The 18,905-nt window shown below is 35.8% G+C and overlaps 1 protein-coding gene and 1 long non-coding RNA gene across 8 annotated transcripts in view; one reads left to right on the forward strand and one right to left on the reverse strand.

Moving 5' to 3' along the window:
• The window catches only part of LOC122679353, a 29,135-nt gene extending 26,975 nt beyond the window's left edge, over window positions 1-2,160 (forward strand). Inside the window, exon 3 of one of the 2 annotated variants that reach the window (XR_006336370.1) lies at window positions 1,790-1,956. This is a non-coding gene — a long non-coding RNA (uncharacterized LOC122679353). The other variant, XR_006336369.1, reaches the window with a different exon arrangement.
• Window positions 1-18,905, reverse strand: part of OSBPL8 (oxysterol binding protein like 8) — a 162,243-nt gene that overhangs the window by 21,912 nt on the left and 121,426 nt on the right. For all 6 annotated transcript variants that reach the window (XM_043879911.1, XM_043879902.1, XM_043879935.1 and 3 more), the window contains 10 exons: window positions 17,267-17,344; window positions 15,430-15,531; window positions 14,012-14,215; window positions 12,510-12,594; window positions 10,766-10,937; window positions 7,930-8,167; window positions 7,189-7,373; window positions 3,675-3,756; window positions 3,290-3,388; window positions 1,537-1,633 (listed from right to left, as the gene is read on the reverse strand). In XM_043879911.1, coding sequence (XP_043735846.1) covers window positions 1,537-1,633; window positions 3,290-3,388; window positions 3,675-3,756; window positions 7,189-7,373; window positions 7,930-8,167; window positions 10,766-10,937; window positions 12,510-12,594; window positions 14,012-14,215; window positions 15,430-15,531; window positions 17,267-17,344 — 1,342 coding nt within the window. The remainder of the gene's footprint in view (window positions 1-1,536; window positions 1,634-3,289; window positions 3,389-3,674; window positions 3,757-7,188; window positions 7,374-7,929; window positions 8,168-10,765; window positions 10,938-12,509; window positions 12,595-14,011; window positions 14,216-15,429; window positions 15,532-17,266; window positions 17,345-18,905) is intronic.

Genomic DNA, 18,905 nt, shown 5'->3' on the forward strand with positions numbered 1-18,905 from the left:
ATTTGAAAAACAAGAGCAGCTGTCCCAAATGATGATAAATTATTTAACCCATAGCAAAATGGCTAAGTACCTATATTTCACCTGCTCCACAGAATATAAGAAACCCATTTAAAAATAAATGGTTCTTAGGGCAAAGACTAGTGGTACAAGAATAAAACAGATCAACAGACCTCAGAAGATAGAACCTGAAATAGAAAATAATGCCACTAAAAAATCATTTATAAATAAACTAGATACTGAGAAAATTAGTTGGCTTTCAGGAAAAGAAAGCCGTGATCTTGCTTCACTCCATTCGCAACATATACATCAAAGTAAGTTCCAGGCAAATTAAAGATCAATGACAGCATAAAAGTATAAGAATATACAAGTGAATTATTACATAAGCTGAAGTGCGAAAGGATTTTTCTAACTGTGACATCAAAAGCAAAAACCATCAAAGGAAAAACTGATAGTTTAGTACATCAAAATGTCAAGAGACTACTTGTTAAGAGGAATACACTCTGCCCAGATGTCATTAAATTTAGCTTAATTTAGATTCAAGAAAATACACCAATTCCTAAAACAAAATAAATTATCAAACTCTCCAGGCAAGAATCAATAACCAAAGAAGAAACGAGGAAGTTACAAAAAAACTGTCCCTACAAAGTCTGAACTTGGTAAATTCTTTCAAATTACAAAAGAACAGACAGTTCTGATATACACAACTATATTCACTATAACACTGAAATAAGAAGGCTAGCTGCAAGTAATCCCAGAAAGCGAGCTATGTAGTTGGTACTCAATAAAAATTCTACAAGGGCAGAACACACATTCACAAAAGCTATCTACACTATAGTCAGGGTAGGGACATGAAGAGATGATGGGTACAGTGGGGAAAAACTCAAATATAAGCAACTTTCAGAAGAAAATGATCACACTCTGAAACAAGCGAAATATAAAACTAGGCAAAAAAATCAAAACCAGAAGCCAAACAAAGCAAGCATCAAGGGATGATCTGCTTGTTTGAATTGTCACAGGTTTTGGATTAAGAGTTTCTACTGTACATATTTCTTTATTTTCCTTCTTTTTTTTAACAAAAGTGTTTAGTAACATGTTATTTGATTCAAGGTAAAAATATCATTACTCTCAATATTGGACTCTGGACAAGTATTCTAACTGTATTTGGATTCTCTCTATTCAAAGACTGAATCAAAAGATCAACCTCTCAGGTACAGTGAAATGAAACAAAAAATCTTAGTAGAGCTAAAGGCTAAAGAAATATATTGTGGACTAAAATGGCAAGCTATAGTGGACAGTCATTCTGTCTTTTGATAAGTGGTGTCTGCGGTAAATTTACACATATGTGATGAAACCTCTATTTATGAATGAGCAAAGAAAAACAACAAAAACGAAAAGTCATTATCCAAGTAAAACTGATACTTAAAATGACATACAAATCCCTTGCTGAAAACAGTACAAGACACTGTCTATATTAAAGCTCACCAGAAAAGACTAAATCCCAGAAAAGCATATAGATTGAGATACGGGTAAACTCACCATAGAACTTGGATTTAGCCAGAATACTACCACTAAGGCAAAATCCATCTTTTCGGTTACTGACATAAAAGGCAGATATTGGTGGATGATGAGACACCTATTGAATACAGGAAACATACATGAAAATATAATAATTATAAGCATATTACTGTGATATTATCTAAAGCTCACGTCTTAGAAGTATATTCTAATAATGAATTAAAAGAAATATTTGGTAAGTATTTAACAGTAAAATTAAATATTATGATTATAGGAACCAATCTCCAAGATGCATCTCAAGGAAACTCACCTCCTGGTATTCACAGCAATAGATGAGCTTCTCTTACACTGTACCCACTGTACCCGGGTCAGTCTGTGTGGAAGTCACAGTATGTCACCTCTGAAATTAGGCTATAATGCAGCATGTATCTTGGTGTGTGTGTCTCTCTCAAATCACTAGCTTTGAATAGCCAGCTTCCACGTTGTCAACAACTCGACAGAGAGGCCCATGTGATAAGGTACTGACCTCCTCTCAAAAGCCATGTGATGACCTTGGAAGCAGAATCCTTCAGCCCAGAAGCCTTCAGAAGATTGCAAAGCTGGCTGACATCTTGACCTCAACCTCAGGAGAGACCCTGAGCCAGAATCCCCCAGCTAAACAGCTCTCAGATCCCTAACCTTATTACACGAAATAATAAATGTTCATTGTCTTAAGCCATGAAGTTTTGAATTTGTTATACATCAATGAATAACTAATACAGTGGCTATTCTTCATGTAGATTACTGAATAGACTTAAGAAACTAACAAAAGCTTTAACAAATATGTCACTTTAATAATTAATATTTTGATACATATACATCTTAAGGTTTCTAAAATGAGACAAAGGTAAAATTAATCACTTCTCAAGCTTCTCAGTGAAGAATTACAGCGAACTAACATGCAATCATTTAAAAAACTATTAAGATAAAGTGCTTTCAATCTGTGGAGTACATCAAAATTTATTGGGAAGACGAAGGTTTCTCAAATAACACCTTGTATTCTCATCCTCCTTACATTCTCTATATGGAAGATAAGCAGGCCAGAATTTATTTAGATGAATAGCTGGGAAGAAATAGGGTTGGAAAATTAAACTGAAAAATAATGAGGCAAAAAAGTGCACTATCAGGTAATCTAGTTGTGAATGCACAGATCTGACTACTGTGGAGTGCTTAAAAAGGCAGGTGAGTGCAAGTTGCTCAATCGTATCCAACTCAGCGACCCCATGGACTATACAGTCCATGGAATTCTCCAGGCCAGAACACTGGAGTGGGTAGCTGTTCCCTTCTCCAGGGGACCTTCCCAACCCAGGGATTGAACCCAGGTCTCCCACATTGCAGGTGGATTCTTTTCCAGCTGAGCCACCACAGAAGCCCCAAAAGGCCAGTAATGTGAGATAAACTTAGAAAGATATGGAGGACTCTGAATGTTAGAGAAATGGGTTTAAATTTGATTTAGGAATTGGAGAACCACTGAAGTATCTGGTCCAAAAAAACCAAAAAAACAAAAACAGAGAGCAAAGCAAGAAAAATAAAGACTCAATTTTGATCACAGGATTCTATGACTGTAAGAGAGTATGGTATTTAGTAGTAGTCAGTATTAAGAGGTTGAATGCTTATCAGATGTTCCCCAGTAAGAAAGATTTAATCAACAGCGAGTTTACTGAGTTAATATTTTCCCTAAAAAAAATCTTAACTTCCAAATCAGTTTTCCTTCTATAACAAGCATTTCTAATACCTGTTCAGCAATATAAAAAGTTTTGCTGTTTGTTCTGGGATGAATCCACAAACATCGGAAAGTCTCACCAAGTATAGGATTATAAGGTTTCTTCAGTCCCTAGTAAAAAACATACAAGTTTCAAATTATAAACATGGAAGATTCAAAGTACTAACTTAAAACCAGTCAAGATGGGCTTAACTGTATCATCTGAGAATTATCCTTATAAAATTATAATGACATGAAATAAAACTAAATGACTTCAATCAGAATACAGGTCTATACAACCAAGTATTTTGCAATTTTGCTAATTGAAAAAGGGCTTGCAATGTAATTATTCATAAATAATCTAAGATAATCCAAAAAAACATATATAAGGCTAAAGAAAGTAAAGCATAAATACTACCTTTGGCTTTTTATAGAATCCTGACAAATACCATTTCACTACTTTCTTCAAACGGAAATAAGGATTTTCTTCAAGAGCAGCCCTAAAGAACAAAATGATAACATGGAAAAATTTTACAGAACATATCACAAAGCCTCCCTAATATTAATGAGGCCAACAACTGAATATGAAACGATAGGAAAGTATAACAATTCATATTTAAAACCGACGGTAAAAGTAACCATGGCAATCAGGATGCAAGAGTCATTTTGCATAACCTAGTTATTTTTCTCCCCGTTTTTCTTATTATTTGATATATTGCCCTAGCATCTGCTTAAGTAGTTTTCGAAAACTCTCTAAACCAAGGTTTCTCAACTGGGGTTCTAAAGAACCCTAGATATTGCTATTTGAAAATGTGATTGAAAAAAATAAACACAGATTCTGAGATTCACGCACTGCATGATCCCTATCATTTGCAATGCTAAAGCAATGGCCAAGCAGCCTTGCTAATGATTTCATTAGAAGTCTTTAGTCCTTTTTGTAAGAAATGGACCACGTCCACTTGATCTAGTCTTTTCTCAGCTGATGATGTTAATGAGAAATGATCAACAATAGCTGGTGAGTGCTACAGTGCAACATGCTAATATCAGCCTCTTCCACGAAACTGCCTCTCTGAAGCACATGACTATGTGCCCTTTTAGTCCCTAGTATAAAATGCACAAGTTTCAAATCACCAATATGGAAAACAAAATAATTTATACCAACCAAAAAGGTTTTAACCCTATCTTTAGACTTGAATCTCCCCTATTTGCTACCAACTGATTTTCCAGAGTTATTTAATAACTACCAATTTAATAGATAAAGAACAGTTTTCATTTTAAAAGAGACAGTTTTAGAAGCTATGACTCACCTGTCCCCTTGCCCTTCTGCTATTGATGTGAACATAGTAAAACAGATTGTGTTTTTCAGAAGTCAATCTGAGAAGTCTATATATATATATACACACACACACACACACACACACACACACAAACACAGCAATTTAACTATTTATACTACTCCCTTTAAGCACGTCTAAAGGTCCAATACGGTGATCTCTGAGATGAAGAGTGAGGTGCAAGAGGCTAGGCCTAGGCTTGCTGACAACTGGGCCAAGTTAAAGTTGTTGAGCTTTTCCGGAGTTATCCCTCTCATTGTGCTCTTCTTGCTTTAAATTCTCTTATTATGAAATTTATTTAAAACTTTACATGCATGTAGAATACATAGTTCAAACTCCAAAGCAATATAAAAAAGTATACAGTCTTGCCAAGGCCCCATCTCTCCATGTTCTTCCTGCTTAGCCTACCATAGGCAACTTTCTTTTTAAAATGTTTCTTTTTACTCAGTTTTCTTAAAGCATAAAGAAGCAGATATAATATACAGCTTTTTTCTTTAAAAGGGAGAGGAAACAACGCATTCTTTTGTACTTTGGTTTTGTTTTTTTTTACACACACAGGTAAAATCCTGACGATCCCTCTAAATCAGTCTGCAGAGCTCTTCCTTAGCGTGGATGTACCATACATGACTTAACCAGTCAACTGTGGCTGGACACTTGAGTTATCTAATCTTTTGCTATTTCAAGCCCTGCTGCCACAATTCTGTACGTGTATCAGTTTGTGTATGTAGCGTTGTGTCTGTAGCTGTTATTCTCAGAGGCAGGATTACTGGACCAAAGGGCTGAATGCACTGACATGTTTTGGCAAATACCGCCAGGTTTCCTTCAAAGGCACCGTGCAGGTCTGGATGAGCCAGCGGCAGTCTGTGAGCGCCTGCCACCCCACACATCCTCCCCGACAGTGTGCGGCCCGACGTGCAATCTCTGAATCTGGGGAGACGGGCATCTCTCAAGAACCTATTGAGATTCATAGGAAGCTGCCTCATATTCTCAGAGAAATAAGTTTCTAGCTTATTTTCTAGCTTATAAAAGAAAGAACTGAGGTATAAAAGCATTTAGAATTTTGGTCAATGAGATGGATAGAAAAATAGACCTTACTATGGTCTGAATTTGCACTTTTCATATTTAAAGTTAAGTTTACATGTTTAAGGACTTGTTTCTGTTGTGTGTGTTAGTCACTCTGTCGCGTCCGACTCTGAGACCCGATGGACTGTAGCCCACCAGGTTCCTCTGTGCGTGGGATTCTCCAGGAGAGAATACTGGAGTGGGTAGCCATTCCCTTCTCCAGGGATCTTCCTAACCCAGGGATTGAACCCGGGTCTATGCATTGCAGGCAGATTCTTTACCACCTGAGCCACCAGGGAAGACTTAAGAATCTGCCTGCAGCGCAAGAGACCAGGGACCAATACCTGGGTCGGGAAGATCCCCTGGAGAAGGGAATGGCTACGCACTCCAGTATTCTCGCCTGCAGAATTCCTTGTTCCTATATTTCATTTTTAAACTGCCTGGTCATTTCCTCCACTCTTTTTTTTCTATTAAGTTATTGACCATTTTCATTCACTGGTTAAGAACTCTTTTTATTTTAGGGAGCTTAACATTTCATGTTTGACTTAATTTGCAAAAATCTCCCACAGTTTTATCAATTATCCTTTGAATCAGCTTATGCTTTTTTCCCTTGCAACATTCATTAATGCAACTAATGGACTAATAAACTGAATACAGATACTGATGAAGAATCTAAAAATCAGGTCACAAGGCCAGAACCTTGTATCTCAGAAAACACAGCGTCTTGAAACTGCTGCTGGAATGGGGGCAGCAGGTGGAACCTTGAAAAGTCTGGTTCTCCAAGAAACTGCTGGGAAGGAGGTAGGCAGATCCTCCTCCACCTCCTTTAGGCCTGCCTTTTTCAGAATTACACCCAGGATCAGCTGGCAGGAAGGAAAACAAAGAGAACGGGGATTTATGCCATGAGCCAGCAACTGGCAGGCTGTTCCGGATGCAGTAAGCGGCACATGCCTTATTGCATACAGAGAGGATACGCACAGACGCAAGCAGAGGCCCTGGGACAGGACCTGCACGAGGGCCCAGGGGAGGAGAACAACGAATGCCAGCCAGCTCTCCCCGTGCGGGCTGAGTGCACAGGCCAGGGAGCCTGTGACGGCAGTGCTGTCAAGGCAGACACAGAATTCCCGTCTTCCTCAAGCTTGTGATCACCCCATTTGACCTCATAAACAGAAACATCACAGCAGAGCATTAAACACACTTCTTACTAAGGTCAACTAGTGGTGGAGAAGAGAGAACAGGATCTCATTAGAGCTTGATTTTGGTACAGCATAACAGCATGTCTGACACTCTGCGACCCCATGGACTGTAGCCCCCCAGGCTCCTCCGTCCATGGGATTCTCCAGGCAAGAGTACTGGAGTGGGGTGCCACTTCCTTCTTCAGGGGATCTTCCCAACCCAGGGATCGAACCCACGTTTCCTGCATTGTGGGCAGACACTTTACTGTCTAAGCCACTAGGGAAACCAACAACTGAAATTAGCACTCTGAAAAAGCTCTAAAACCATGAAGCATCTTTTAAGAAATGAGGATTTACTTACTCAGACAGGAAATCTGCATGATAGTAGTAATCTGAAAGTTTATCCAGGAAAGAACGGGGTTCCAAAATAAATGTAGGCAGAACCACCCTGGACAGATCCATGCCAGGACGAACTTGTTTCAGCAAAGTCCAGATGAGGCTTTTGTTTTCTTCAGACACAGTTTCTGTTTGAGACGCCTCCCCTGCCTTTTGCAATTAACAAAAAATACTGAAATACTGTATTTATTTCAGACGCATAGATATGTATGTAGATAAGACAGCTAATGCAGAAAAAAATAATTCACTATAGGATTATTCCGAGCATTCTCAAAATGTGAAAATAACCCATTAGGCAATTAGTCAATAGCTATAAAATTTAGTAAAAGGGTAGTTGCAAGAGACACTAAAGTGAATGATATTTTCAAAGAATCCAATACAAAAAATATCATACTCTATACTATGTTTACTTCTATGCATTAGCAACAAGAAAGTTATAAATTCACACTTCCCTGCAGTTTACTTTGTATCTGGCAATAATATCAAGGAGTTTCTTATTTCAAAAGAAAACCTGAAGAAAATATAAACTTTAAATTCAATATACTATATTGGCATTTGTATGAGTATATATGTTTAGCTGTTCAAAGTAAGTATTATATGAATACTATTCTCTTTTAGGAAAATAAGCAATAGGTCATACAAACATCTTCAATTTCATCTGTACGTTCATAGAAAATAAAAATCTTTGAAAATCACACACTGTTACCTCTCCGAGTTCTTCATGGCTCTGTTCAGTGTAGGTGGTCTCCTTCAGGGGTTCAACAGGCTCAGGCTCAATATATGAGTCATCTTGCCTTTCTGACGTGTCTGTGTCGCTTTCTTCACTTTTCCCCATCACCTCGTTGTCAGACTCATCATGCTCTTGATCATTTTCTTTATCAGATTTATCAGAATACATATCTTGGTCCTTAAAATGCTGTCGTTCAATTTCACTATCATTTAACCTTAAGGGAAAGAATTATTAGCAGGAAGGATAAAGGAGGTTAAGAATATTCAAGTAAGAATGATACGTAACACTTACTGAGAATTTACTATGTGCTGGACACCATTCTAAGTGTTTTTTTATATATACTTTTACTCATTTAATTGTAAAAATGCCCTATGAGATAAGTAAAATGATTATTCTCACTTCACAGATAAATGGGGGCATAGAGAAACTAAAACATGAAAAATATTAAAAGATGACACTCTGAATTCTTTGCTTCTCTATCCTTTAGGTCTAAATTTTTCAAAACAAAAATTTTAGACTATTTCTTGCTAGAATTTTTGTTAGTTTTACAAATATCACTTGAATGTTTGAATCTATCACTTCTGGTCTAAAGAAAAAACTTCAGGTCAAGACCACCAGATTCTCAAGTGAACACAAATGAATTATGACTTTCTACCTGTAAAGGTCTCCAAATTCACTCATAATAATTTCAACAATAAAAGGAGAAAATGTATGAGGCAATTATGTTGATTTAATACTTGACTGGTAAGTTTAACCTTGGGGAAAAACCCAGGAAGAATCAGAAATGCAAACTTCAGCTTCATTGAACTTTCAGTCTAAAACTGTTAAGATGCCATACCCAACCTTATTCTTACTTTTATGATTAGGGTTGCTAATCCGCATAAAAATGAAATAATTACATCATTTCCAGAATCAAATTTTTTTTTAGATATTTCTTATTTGAGTAAGTACCTGTGAGTTTCATTTGGTATAAAAATTTTATAAAGCTCTTTACAAATGAATACATGGTGCCATTATATATAACTGATACTTTAATAATGTTGAGATAAGTAACAGACCATAGAAGCTCCATTTGATTCTTATTTTAGTGTCTATTTTTTAAAAATCTTCCTACATTTAGTTTTCAATCAGAGAACTCCTAATACAAACTCATTTTTTTAGAATACTTGCTATTTTCTTTTTTATCCTTTACAATTATATATTTTTAAAAAACATAGTCTAAAATTTCTGACTTTGCTTTCTTACCATTTAGTCTCTCCTTTACCCCTCACAGTGTGGTTTTTATTTTCTCTTTTATTTTGTTTTATCCTCTCTTCCCCTTTGGCAAGCTATCCAGTTTTAAGACTTCATCATCACTTCTATGTGATGATTTCCCGTGCTTGCTTTTAAATGCTTGGCTGACCATCTATATGTCCAGAAACCACTGCTTCTTCAACATGTCTAATATTTACATTATCCAATTACATACAAAGAAAAAGGCTCAAAATTTTTTAATGAATACATATGTGAAGCAGATGAATTTTTAAGATCCCCACATAAGAGTATTTCAGGATTACCTGGTATTCAACAATACTAGGGGAAGAGATTCCTGTATCAGCTGCACCTCCCTCCCCCGCATCCTGCCTCACTCAGGCTCCTACACCAGGATAAAATAAAGCTACGCTGCTCAGTCACTTCAGGTGTGTCCGACTCTTTGCAACCCCACGGACTGAAGTCTGCCAGGCTCCTCTATCCATGGGATTCTACAGGCAAGAATAAATACTGGAGTGGGTTGTCATTTCCTTTTCCAAAAGTAAAACTATAGGTTACATTAACAGATCTACAAAGAAAGCATGTAAAAGATCAGGTAATGGTAGTCTTAAAAGAGAGTAAAGAAAAATAGTCAAAAGAAAAGGAAGAAAAAAGTTCAGTTCAGGTTACAGGGCAGAGAGGAGAGAAACAGCTTAACTTTGAGGAGAATAACCTCAGTGCCAATATGAGCAAGTGACTACAGAGAAGCCGAGGGTTGGGGCCAGGGAGGAAAAGGGGAAGTCTATTTCTCGTGCAAAGCAACAGAAGAGATCTGAACCACAACAAACCTCTGAACCTCTTCTTTCCTTGGGGAAAAATTTTTTTACTATTAACTACAACAAATGCTTCAGGGGAAAAAAACAAAAATAGGATACAGTTCAAACTTGAAATACCATTTAACAAAAGAATTCCACAAACGCCAGGTAGAATAAGCCAAGTCCCATTTAAAACAAAACAAACAAAAAAAAACACTGCTATAGAACAGCAATAGAAGGATGAATTACATCTCATTTTTATGAGGCAAGAAAGGCTTCCCATATAATATTTGAGATTGAGATTGGCCTTGAAGAAAACACAGGAGTATGATAGAAAAAAAGCAAGGAGGACTAGAAATCTTTCTTAATGGAGGGAACACCATACACAAAGACAAGATCGTTAGTATGGTTGTATTTAGGAAAGAACAAGTTACTCACATTAGCTGGAATCAAAGAACTTTCTATACCTCATCATAGCAACTAAACAAATGTTAAACCAGGCCATAGGGGTTTAATGGAGTAGGAAATGGTAACCAACTCCAGTATTCTTGCCTGGAAAATTCCATGGACAGAGGAGCCTGGCAGGCTGCGGTCCGTGGGGTTGCAGAGGGTCAGACACGACTGGGTGACTGAGCAAGCACACAAAGGGGTTTAAAGCAGACGGGTTTCAGTCCTAAATACAGCACAGAATTCTCGGCCTGCCAACAGACCTAGTGAATAACACAGTCTTGAAAATAATCACCATGTTAGTGGCAATATCTACTTACTGGAAATTGTCACCACTGTGGAGATTGTTAGCACGTAATAAGCCATACAAAGTCACATGTGTGCTCTCTGATGAGATGCTCAGGTCATGTTCTTTTCCTTCCCTGATCATTGTACGTTTAAGAAGACTAGAACATTTCAAAGCCAACTCCAAAGCATCCATCCAGCACCTTCCTAGAAGAATGAAGATTCAAAAGCACTGTAACTCAAGGAACTAGAAAAACTAGCATCCAACATAATTTATCATAGTTAACTTTTGAACATATTATTTCTCTCAGAAACATGCACTGTAAAAGCTAATTTGAATATAAAGTCCTTCCAGGATTTCTTAATGCAGTTTTTTCAGTATAATAAATGCTTTTTGCATGCTAAATATCTAGAAACCACTGGTAAATAAATGGCATTAATGCACATTAGGAAATACAGTTAATCTAAAATAAGTGTACTTAATTTTTAAAAGCTTCCAATGTTAACACATAGTATAATTTGAAGGTACCAAAAAGGTACATAAAATATACCTAAGAATTATGTTTCTACTAGGAAACAAACTAAAATAATATTTTCTTGTTGATAAGACATCTATCCCAGGTTTAGCACCTCAATTTTAAGTCAGAAAAATGCCTGTACAAATAATGTTATTGTCATATTAGTCAGGAGAAACATTAACAACTTAATTTTTTAATGTGTGGTTGACTATATATATTTTTAAAAATTTTATTTTATATTGGACTAGAGTTGATTTACAATATTGTGCTTCCGGTGTACAACAAACTGATTCAGCTATACATATATAAATATCTATTCTTTTTCAAAACCTTTCCCATTTAGGTTATTACAGAATGTTGAGCAGAGTTCCCTGTGCTATTCAGTAGGTCCTTGTTTATTATCCATTTTCTTTTTTTTGTTATCTGTTTTAAATATGGGAGTATGTACATGTCGACCCCAAACTCCCAATTTAGTCCTCCTCTCCTACAAACTATTTTTGAAATTAAAATTCAGAACAGTATTAGCAGAAAAAAATGTTAATTGATCTGAGAAGTCATATATATTTGTTTCAAGATATGCTAAAAAATCAGCCAAATAAATCATTTTCATAATGAAAATGCATGCATATGATATTTTAATTTAAAAAATAATCATCTAGTAAAAGGAAATTTTAGAAGGTTACATGACTCCCTAAGCTAAGATGGTCTAAACTATAAAACATAAAAGTTAGGAAAAAAAAAATCCATTACCAGTTATTAAGGTTTTAAAGATACCTTGCATTCATATAAGTTACACTCTCCCTATGTTTGTCTCAGGAAGTAAATATTAAGTAATAAGTACATAAGACAAGCTTGCACTTGAGTGTCTTATGTAAAGAAAAATAATGCACGTGGTGTCTCATGTTAATATTTAATGATAAAATATAAACAGTACTAAATGTACTTCTAAAACGACAAAACAATGCATTACCACAGAGAACACTAACCAAGTCAAAAGAGAGTTGATATGTCATGAAAGATGAAGCGGAAACTCCAGGCTGCTAATTTATCATTCAATTATACAATGCTTCCTTTCTATCAGATTTCCCTGTTTGTCAACCAAGTTGATGATATAAATATTTAGTGTTCTAAATAATTTATGATTATAATACCTTTACTGAAATTCCATACTAAAGACAAACTTCCCAAAGGAAAATACAGTCATATATGAAATAAACCCTTAAAAATGAGGATCGAAATCCAGCCCATTATTTCTATTTACCGTCTGACTCTGAAGTGGCTCGGATGATCAAATAACTGCTAGGTAAGGGCTGAGTTATGGATCCAACTGCTTCACCTTTTGGACCCTTAAAAAGCAAAATAACAAAATAAACGGTATATAGTATTATGAGATCTCAACTTTATATTTATTATTACCTGTAATAAACTAAGTAAGGCATGGATTATAATTTTTAAAAGCAAGCAAGGGTTAATTTCATGCTTCTTGAGAGCAAATGTCAAGTAATCAGGAAAGCTTTCCTCTTCCACCAAACTTAACTTCCTTACCAGAAAACTGAATTTATAGTTAATACTTAATATTATCTCTGCAGATACTATATGGGATCTATATGGATGGTTTACAGATTAAAGCAGATGGTTTATATATTAAAGCCTAAAATTTAACATACTAGACCAAATTTTAATTTAATGGAGAATTTCCACACTACAAAAACTGCTAGCTAAGAAATACTAAATTTCTGGAAGCCTAAAGAAACAGCTGGAAATATAGGAAAGAGAGAAATGAACTTTTATTAGGTCCAGGGAAAAATAATTTTTTAAGTTGTTAGATCAAAGAATAAAATGGATTTTAAGAAGCATATACATCAGGAAGTAAGAAGGAACATTCAAAATGAAAAAAGTAGAAACAAATCAATATGATTTCAACAAATCCTACAGTACCCCCTGGGTGTTTTCAAATGGCTTTATAATTTATGGTCCAGTTCCTAGAACCACTATAGAGTAGGACCATGAGTCAAATTGCCTGGTTTTCAATCTAGGATGACTCCGTACTAGAAAAATTACTTAAGTAACTTCTTTATGCCTCAATTTATCTAGGTAATAGGAGAAATTTGTATCCTCCTTACAAGTAGGAGAATTTAAGAAAAGATTCCATATAGTATGCTGAAAAGAGTCCCTGACAACAAAGTAGAAGTTTATAAACATTATTCTGTTCCTATTCATAGAAATGACCACGGTCATGCTTATTAGTTATAAAAGCATTAGAGCTCCATCTTCCAAGAAAGCTGCCTCTCAAGAGTAAGTAAGACCACTTCTGTTTACAGGCTTCTAGTTACAAGTTTACATCACTATAGGAAATACCACCAAAAGAAATGGCAGCTTCAATTCTCGGGAGTCTGACAAATTGATCAAGAGAAAAACAGTCACAGTAAACCACATACAATATCACAAAGCAAAGCTAGTAACTGCAAACTAAAAAAATAGTACAAACAATCCCCACAAGCAAGAGATAATAGGGTACAACATAAATTTGGGAAACATTTTCTGGAGAAATTTTTAAGTTTGATCTTAAAGGTAAAATAAACTAAGCACTTTGGTGCACATTTCATTGTGGGTAGGGACAGAACCAGGAACAATGTAACTGAAGACAGAAACAGAGTTCTAGCAGAGGACAGCAACCATTAACCAATCACTCACTGATTTAGTTCAGTTCTACTTACAGATTGTCATCTTTACTTTTCACCTGTGTAACAAGTGCTTACTTACCTTCACTGCCCAAATAGACTGCTCCAAAGGATGGAAAAGTTTAAAACAAAAGCCATCCTTTTTTGATGGACGTTCAATGATCTCACAGGCATTCAGAAGGACTGTTCCTACCCATTGACCATTTTTCTGGGTTTTATAGATCAGCAGCACACCGGGTTTCAACACACACCACAGTTTGGTCCAGCTCTTTAAGGTACCACGAATCTACAAAAAGATAAGTTTATTTTAAGAAATAAAGGTCTGTTTTTCTGCTTTACAAGATACTAAAGGAATAGAGGCAAATAGGGTGTTTTAATCTAAAATTTTCAAAAAATGTACACTTTAAATTCACTAGATGTATATTTGTTAAGCTACTAATTAGCTAGCACTGCATATAAATGTGAAAACAGCATGACTGCTACTTCTAAGGAATTTAAATTCTAGTGGGAGACTGCATCACATCAACAGTTTCAAAATAATCCTATCCTTCCTGGCCAGGTCAGGGGCCATTAAAATATACTTTCCATCGCTTCTTGGCCTTTTGGCTAAGATCAAGTGTAAAATATACTTTCCTAGTACCAAGATCTGGAGCTTAAAGACTTAGTAAGTAGAGCCAATGTAAGTCCAAAGGTGTTTTCAGACTAACATGCAAGAAGACCTCAGTATTACCTGCACTATCACAGAAACTATCACTAGACTCCCGTTTTAGTAAGAGAACTTCCATGACAGATCTCGCCAAGATTTTAGTTTGAAGGCTGTACCGATCCTTGGGGAAAGAGAAAAGCTTTTCAGGCCTGGGGTGATTTTTAGGTGAAAGCGGGTACTGAAACTTTCTGGGAATCTGGGTCTTTCAAGACCATTCTCAAAGTTAGCATTAGTCTAAAAAAATCCTACTAAATATCCTACAAATAACAGTGATACAGAGAATAGTGACTAGGATGATAGAAATGGAAATAAAAATAAGTAGGAATAACCAGAGGCTAAAAGAATAAGATATGGAAATAGTAATATGTATGTTTTTCTGAAAATTAAAGCTTTTCAAATGACACCTTTTACACTAACTTTGTCTCATATTTTCACTAAAATGCATAGACACCAAGTCTACAATCATACTAAATGAGAATTTGAACAGCAAACAGAATATTTCTTCACTTCACGTTGATTAGACTATGTCTTGTCACATATATCAAAAAGCTTTTTTTAAAACCACTGCTATCCATATTGATGTTACTGTCAAGAAAGCCAACATTAAGGTTCCTTCTCTCCATTAAGACTGGAACACAGATCTTCTGGGATGCAATTAATGGCTTCTTCGTCAGTGAAAAAAATCATCCTAGAGTTGTTTTTGTCTCGCAGGCTTTTAGGCAGGTGCATTCTGGGCTTTCCTATGCCAGTTGGTAAATATCCAGCAATTTGAATTCAAGACAATACAAACTGACCTTCAACCAATCAGCCATAACAATAACAGAAGGATCTGTGATTGTACTGAGTAACTCCTTTGTGGCTCTTTTCTTTTCTTCTCGGTAATTCTTCTTTTGTACCTATTTTACAGAAATAATAGAAAAATAAAAAATTCTTTAGAAACAGGCAATTTCTTTTCAAGTTTTTAACTTTATGGAATGTGAAAATTTTACACTGTAAAATAAAATTTTAGAATTCTAGCATCTTAGGATAGAAGAGCTTTACTTTTTTTTTTTTTTAAGAATTTTACCTTTTTAAAGTTACACAATACATGAATATGAATTCATGGTAAAAATTTCAAACAACAGAAGCTAAAAGCCATTTTTAATATACCCTCTCCTATTCTGATCCCCAGAATTGATCTGTGTTAACCTTCAGGGAAACACTATAACGTTCAGGAAACACTATGCACTCAGGTATTTTCAAAATATAACTTTGGTGTTTGCTTTCGCTTTTTCTAACACATAAAAAAAGGTTCTCCAATACTTCTTGGAGTATTTCAACTCTATTTCCATTCCTTGCCTACCTCATTCTTTTAACTGCTCCAAAGGATTCTCACTATGACTAGCACAATAAAAGGAAACGTTTACTGGACACCTGTGTGCCAGTCACTACTGTAAGCACTTCACATGTGTTACCGCATTAATACTCACAAATACTCACAACAACCTCGGGCGGTAGGACTATAATTATCCTTTTGCCACAGATGAGAACGTGATACACAGAGAGCAAACTGCTCGGTATCACGCAGCTAAGTCAGTCACGGAGCAGGATTCAGACAGAGGCAGACCGGCTCCAAAAGACACCATGCCGCACTGCTTCTCTAAGTTTTCTTAATACACTCTCTTACTGATGGTAGTCTACTCTGTTGTCAGTTTTTCATACCACAAACAATGCTATAACTATTTAGGACTGGCAATCTTGCTCTCTTTCCTGACACTAATACATAAGATATAAATAATTAAGAAACCACAACAGTGAAATTAATATATTCAAATTATCAAAGTTTTACCCTTCATAAGTCACTTCTGAGATAATCTGGGAAAGCAGCAGTGGAGCAATTTTATTATTTATTACTTTGTGTTGCTTATGAACAGAAGAAGATAACCTATCAGTGATTTTTCTTAAAGTAAAACACAGAATTTTCCTAGTTGCACTTAATGGTAAAGAGACTACATACACACAACAAAATTTTAATAATTATACAATCAAAAAAATTTAGACTTTGGTCTTTATTAATGTGCATAAGTGAACTAACAGATTTAATACATGATTGTAAACATAAATGCATATGGGATCAGATATGGAAAAGAGGCAGAGGTGGCAAAACAGACTGCATGGGAATCAAGAATCAATCAGAAAGCTCCTTAAGCTCCAGGGCCTGTGGCCATTCTGGAAGGCAAGCCCAGTATTACCTATTTCTTAAGGGAAGCTAGAAACCTGGACCTGTAATTGTTGGCTAAAATTTTTAAAACATTGTGTAGGTCAAATAAAATGTGTCTACCTGTGGACCAAATTCAGCCCATGACCTAGCAGTCAGTACTTCCCATCAGGCGTTCCATAACACAGTGATTTGCTGGACTCAGGCACAACTGTGCAGAGACACCCAGTCCTCAGCCCCCCTCCCAGCTGAGGGCAGAGCAGCGCTGGGACGGTCATCAGAAAGCCCTTTTAGCTGACTCCAGGGTGCCATGCAAACATTAACATTTTTTTTTCCTTTAGGACCACAAATACTTCTTTCTTTATCTTACTAGTCTACTTTCAAAAGCACAGGTAAAGCATAACATTAGTTATAAAATAACTGTGGAAACTAACCTTGAGAGATTCCTTTTTTGTAAGCTTGCTTGAAGCTGAACTGTCTTTCTCTGAGCCATTATAAAGTTTAGATTCAGACTGAAACCACACAGACATGAAGAAAAAGAGAAATAATAGTTAAAACTGTCACTTATTCTCCACATACACACAGCACATAAAACTGAGGTTCCAACTGTGTTTGTGACCTTCCTCCCATTCATTACTGTGATTTTAGGCAAATACCAATTTTCAAATACTGATTTTTCTTATACAGTATTTGGGTTTGAAAACTAACTCACATTAAAGCCACAGAAACACAAAACTAAAAACATCAATAAATCAGCATACAAAGTAAGGTTAAACAAGATCATTTGAAAATCTCTGCATACTGTTTTTCAGAGTACTTCTAAAGAATATAATTATTTTATACAAAATAATTCTTAGGACAAACATATCCAAATAATTTTTTAGACTGAAATATTCTACAAACCAAAAAACTAGCAAATTGCTGCAAACACTGCCCTGTTACTACTGCTTCTCCAAAGGGAGTAAATACAAACATCTTCAGAAACTAGTACTGAAATACCCTAATTTGTATAGTGTTTAAAAAACAATAATCCCAGCACTTCTTCCTAACTATCCAGTGCCTCAAAAAATAAATATTAATTTCTCAAACTTGTTTCCTGATTTTGCTTATACTTGATATTTCAATTTGATCCTTATAAGAATCTTGAAAAACAGGCATAACAAGTGGTTTTATCTCCATTTTACAAATCATGAAAGGGAGGTTCATAGACATTGATTTTCTAAATAATCAATCAATAGCAGGGATCAGAACTTAGTGCTCTTAATCCAGTCCTCTTTCAAAGAGACTACTTTCTTCCACCAGAGTAGAAGACTATAAAACTAAAAGCTGCCTCTATAAATACTGGAACAATAAAATCAAACATATTCCTTCACTGTCCTATGAATTTCATTTTTATCTATTGTTAGACATGGGAGAAGGTACTTCAAGTTCACAGCATTACTCCTAGGGCCAAGAAAGTATACGAGACTTGATTTAAATGGTAGCTTTCAAGTGTTTAAAATAGCCAGATCTGCATAATATCACTAGATGTGATCACGGAGGAAGAACATTGAGAAATAAACTCCCTCACTCAATTTTTTTTTAATAATTTTTTTTCATTTATTTTTATTAGTTGGAGGCTCATTACTTTACAATATTGTAGTGGTTTCTGCCATACATTGGCATGAATCAGCCATGGATTTACATGTGTTCCCCATCCTGAAACCCACTCCCACCTTCCTCCCCATCCCATCCCTCTGGGTTATCCCAGTGCACCAGCCCCGAGCACTTGTCTCATGCATCCAACTTGGACTGGCGATCTGTTTCACCCTTGATGATATACATGTTTTGATGCTGTTCTCTCAGATCATCTCACCCTCGCCTTCTCCCATAGAGTCCAAAAGTCTGTTCTATACATGTGTGTCTCTTTTTCTGTTTTGCATATAGGATTATCATTACCATCTTTCTAAATTCCATACATATGTGTTAGTATACTGTATTGGTCTTTATCTTTCTGGCTTACTTCACTCTGTATAATGGGCTCCAGTTTCATCCATCTCATTAGAACTGGTTCAAATGTATTCTTTTTAATGG

The sequence above is a fragment of the Cervus elaphus genome, chromosome 3 (genome assembly GCF_910594005.1).
Source record: "Cervus elaphus chromosome 3, mCerEla1.1, whole genome shotgun sequence".
NCBI lineage: Eukaryota > Metazoa > Chordata > Mammalia > Artiodactyla > Cervidae > Cervus > Cervus elaphus.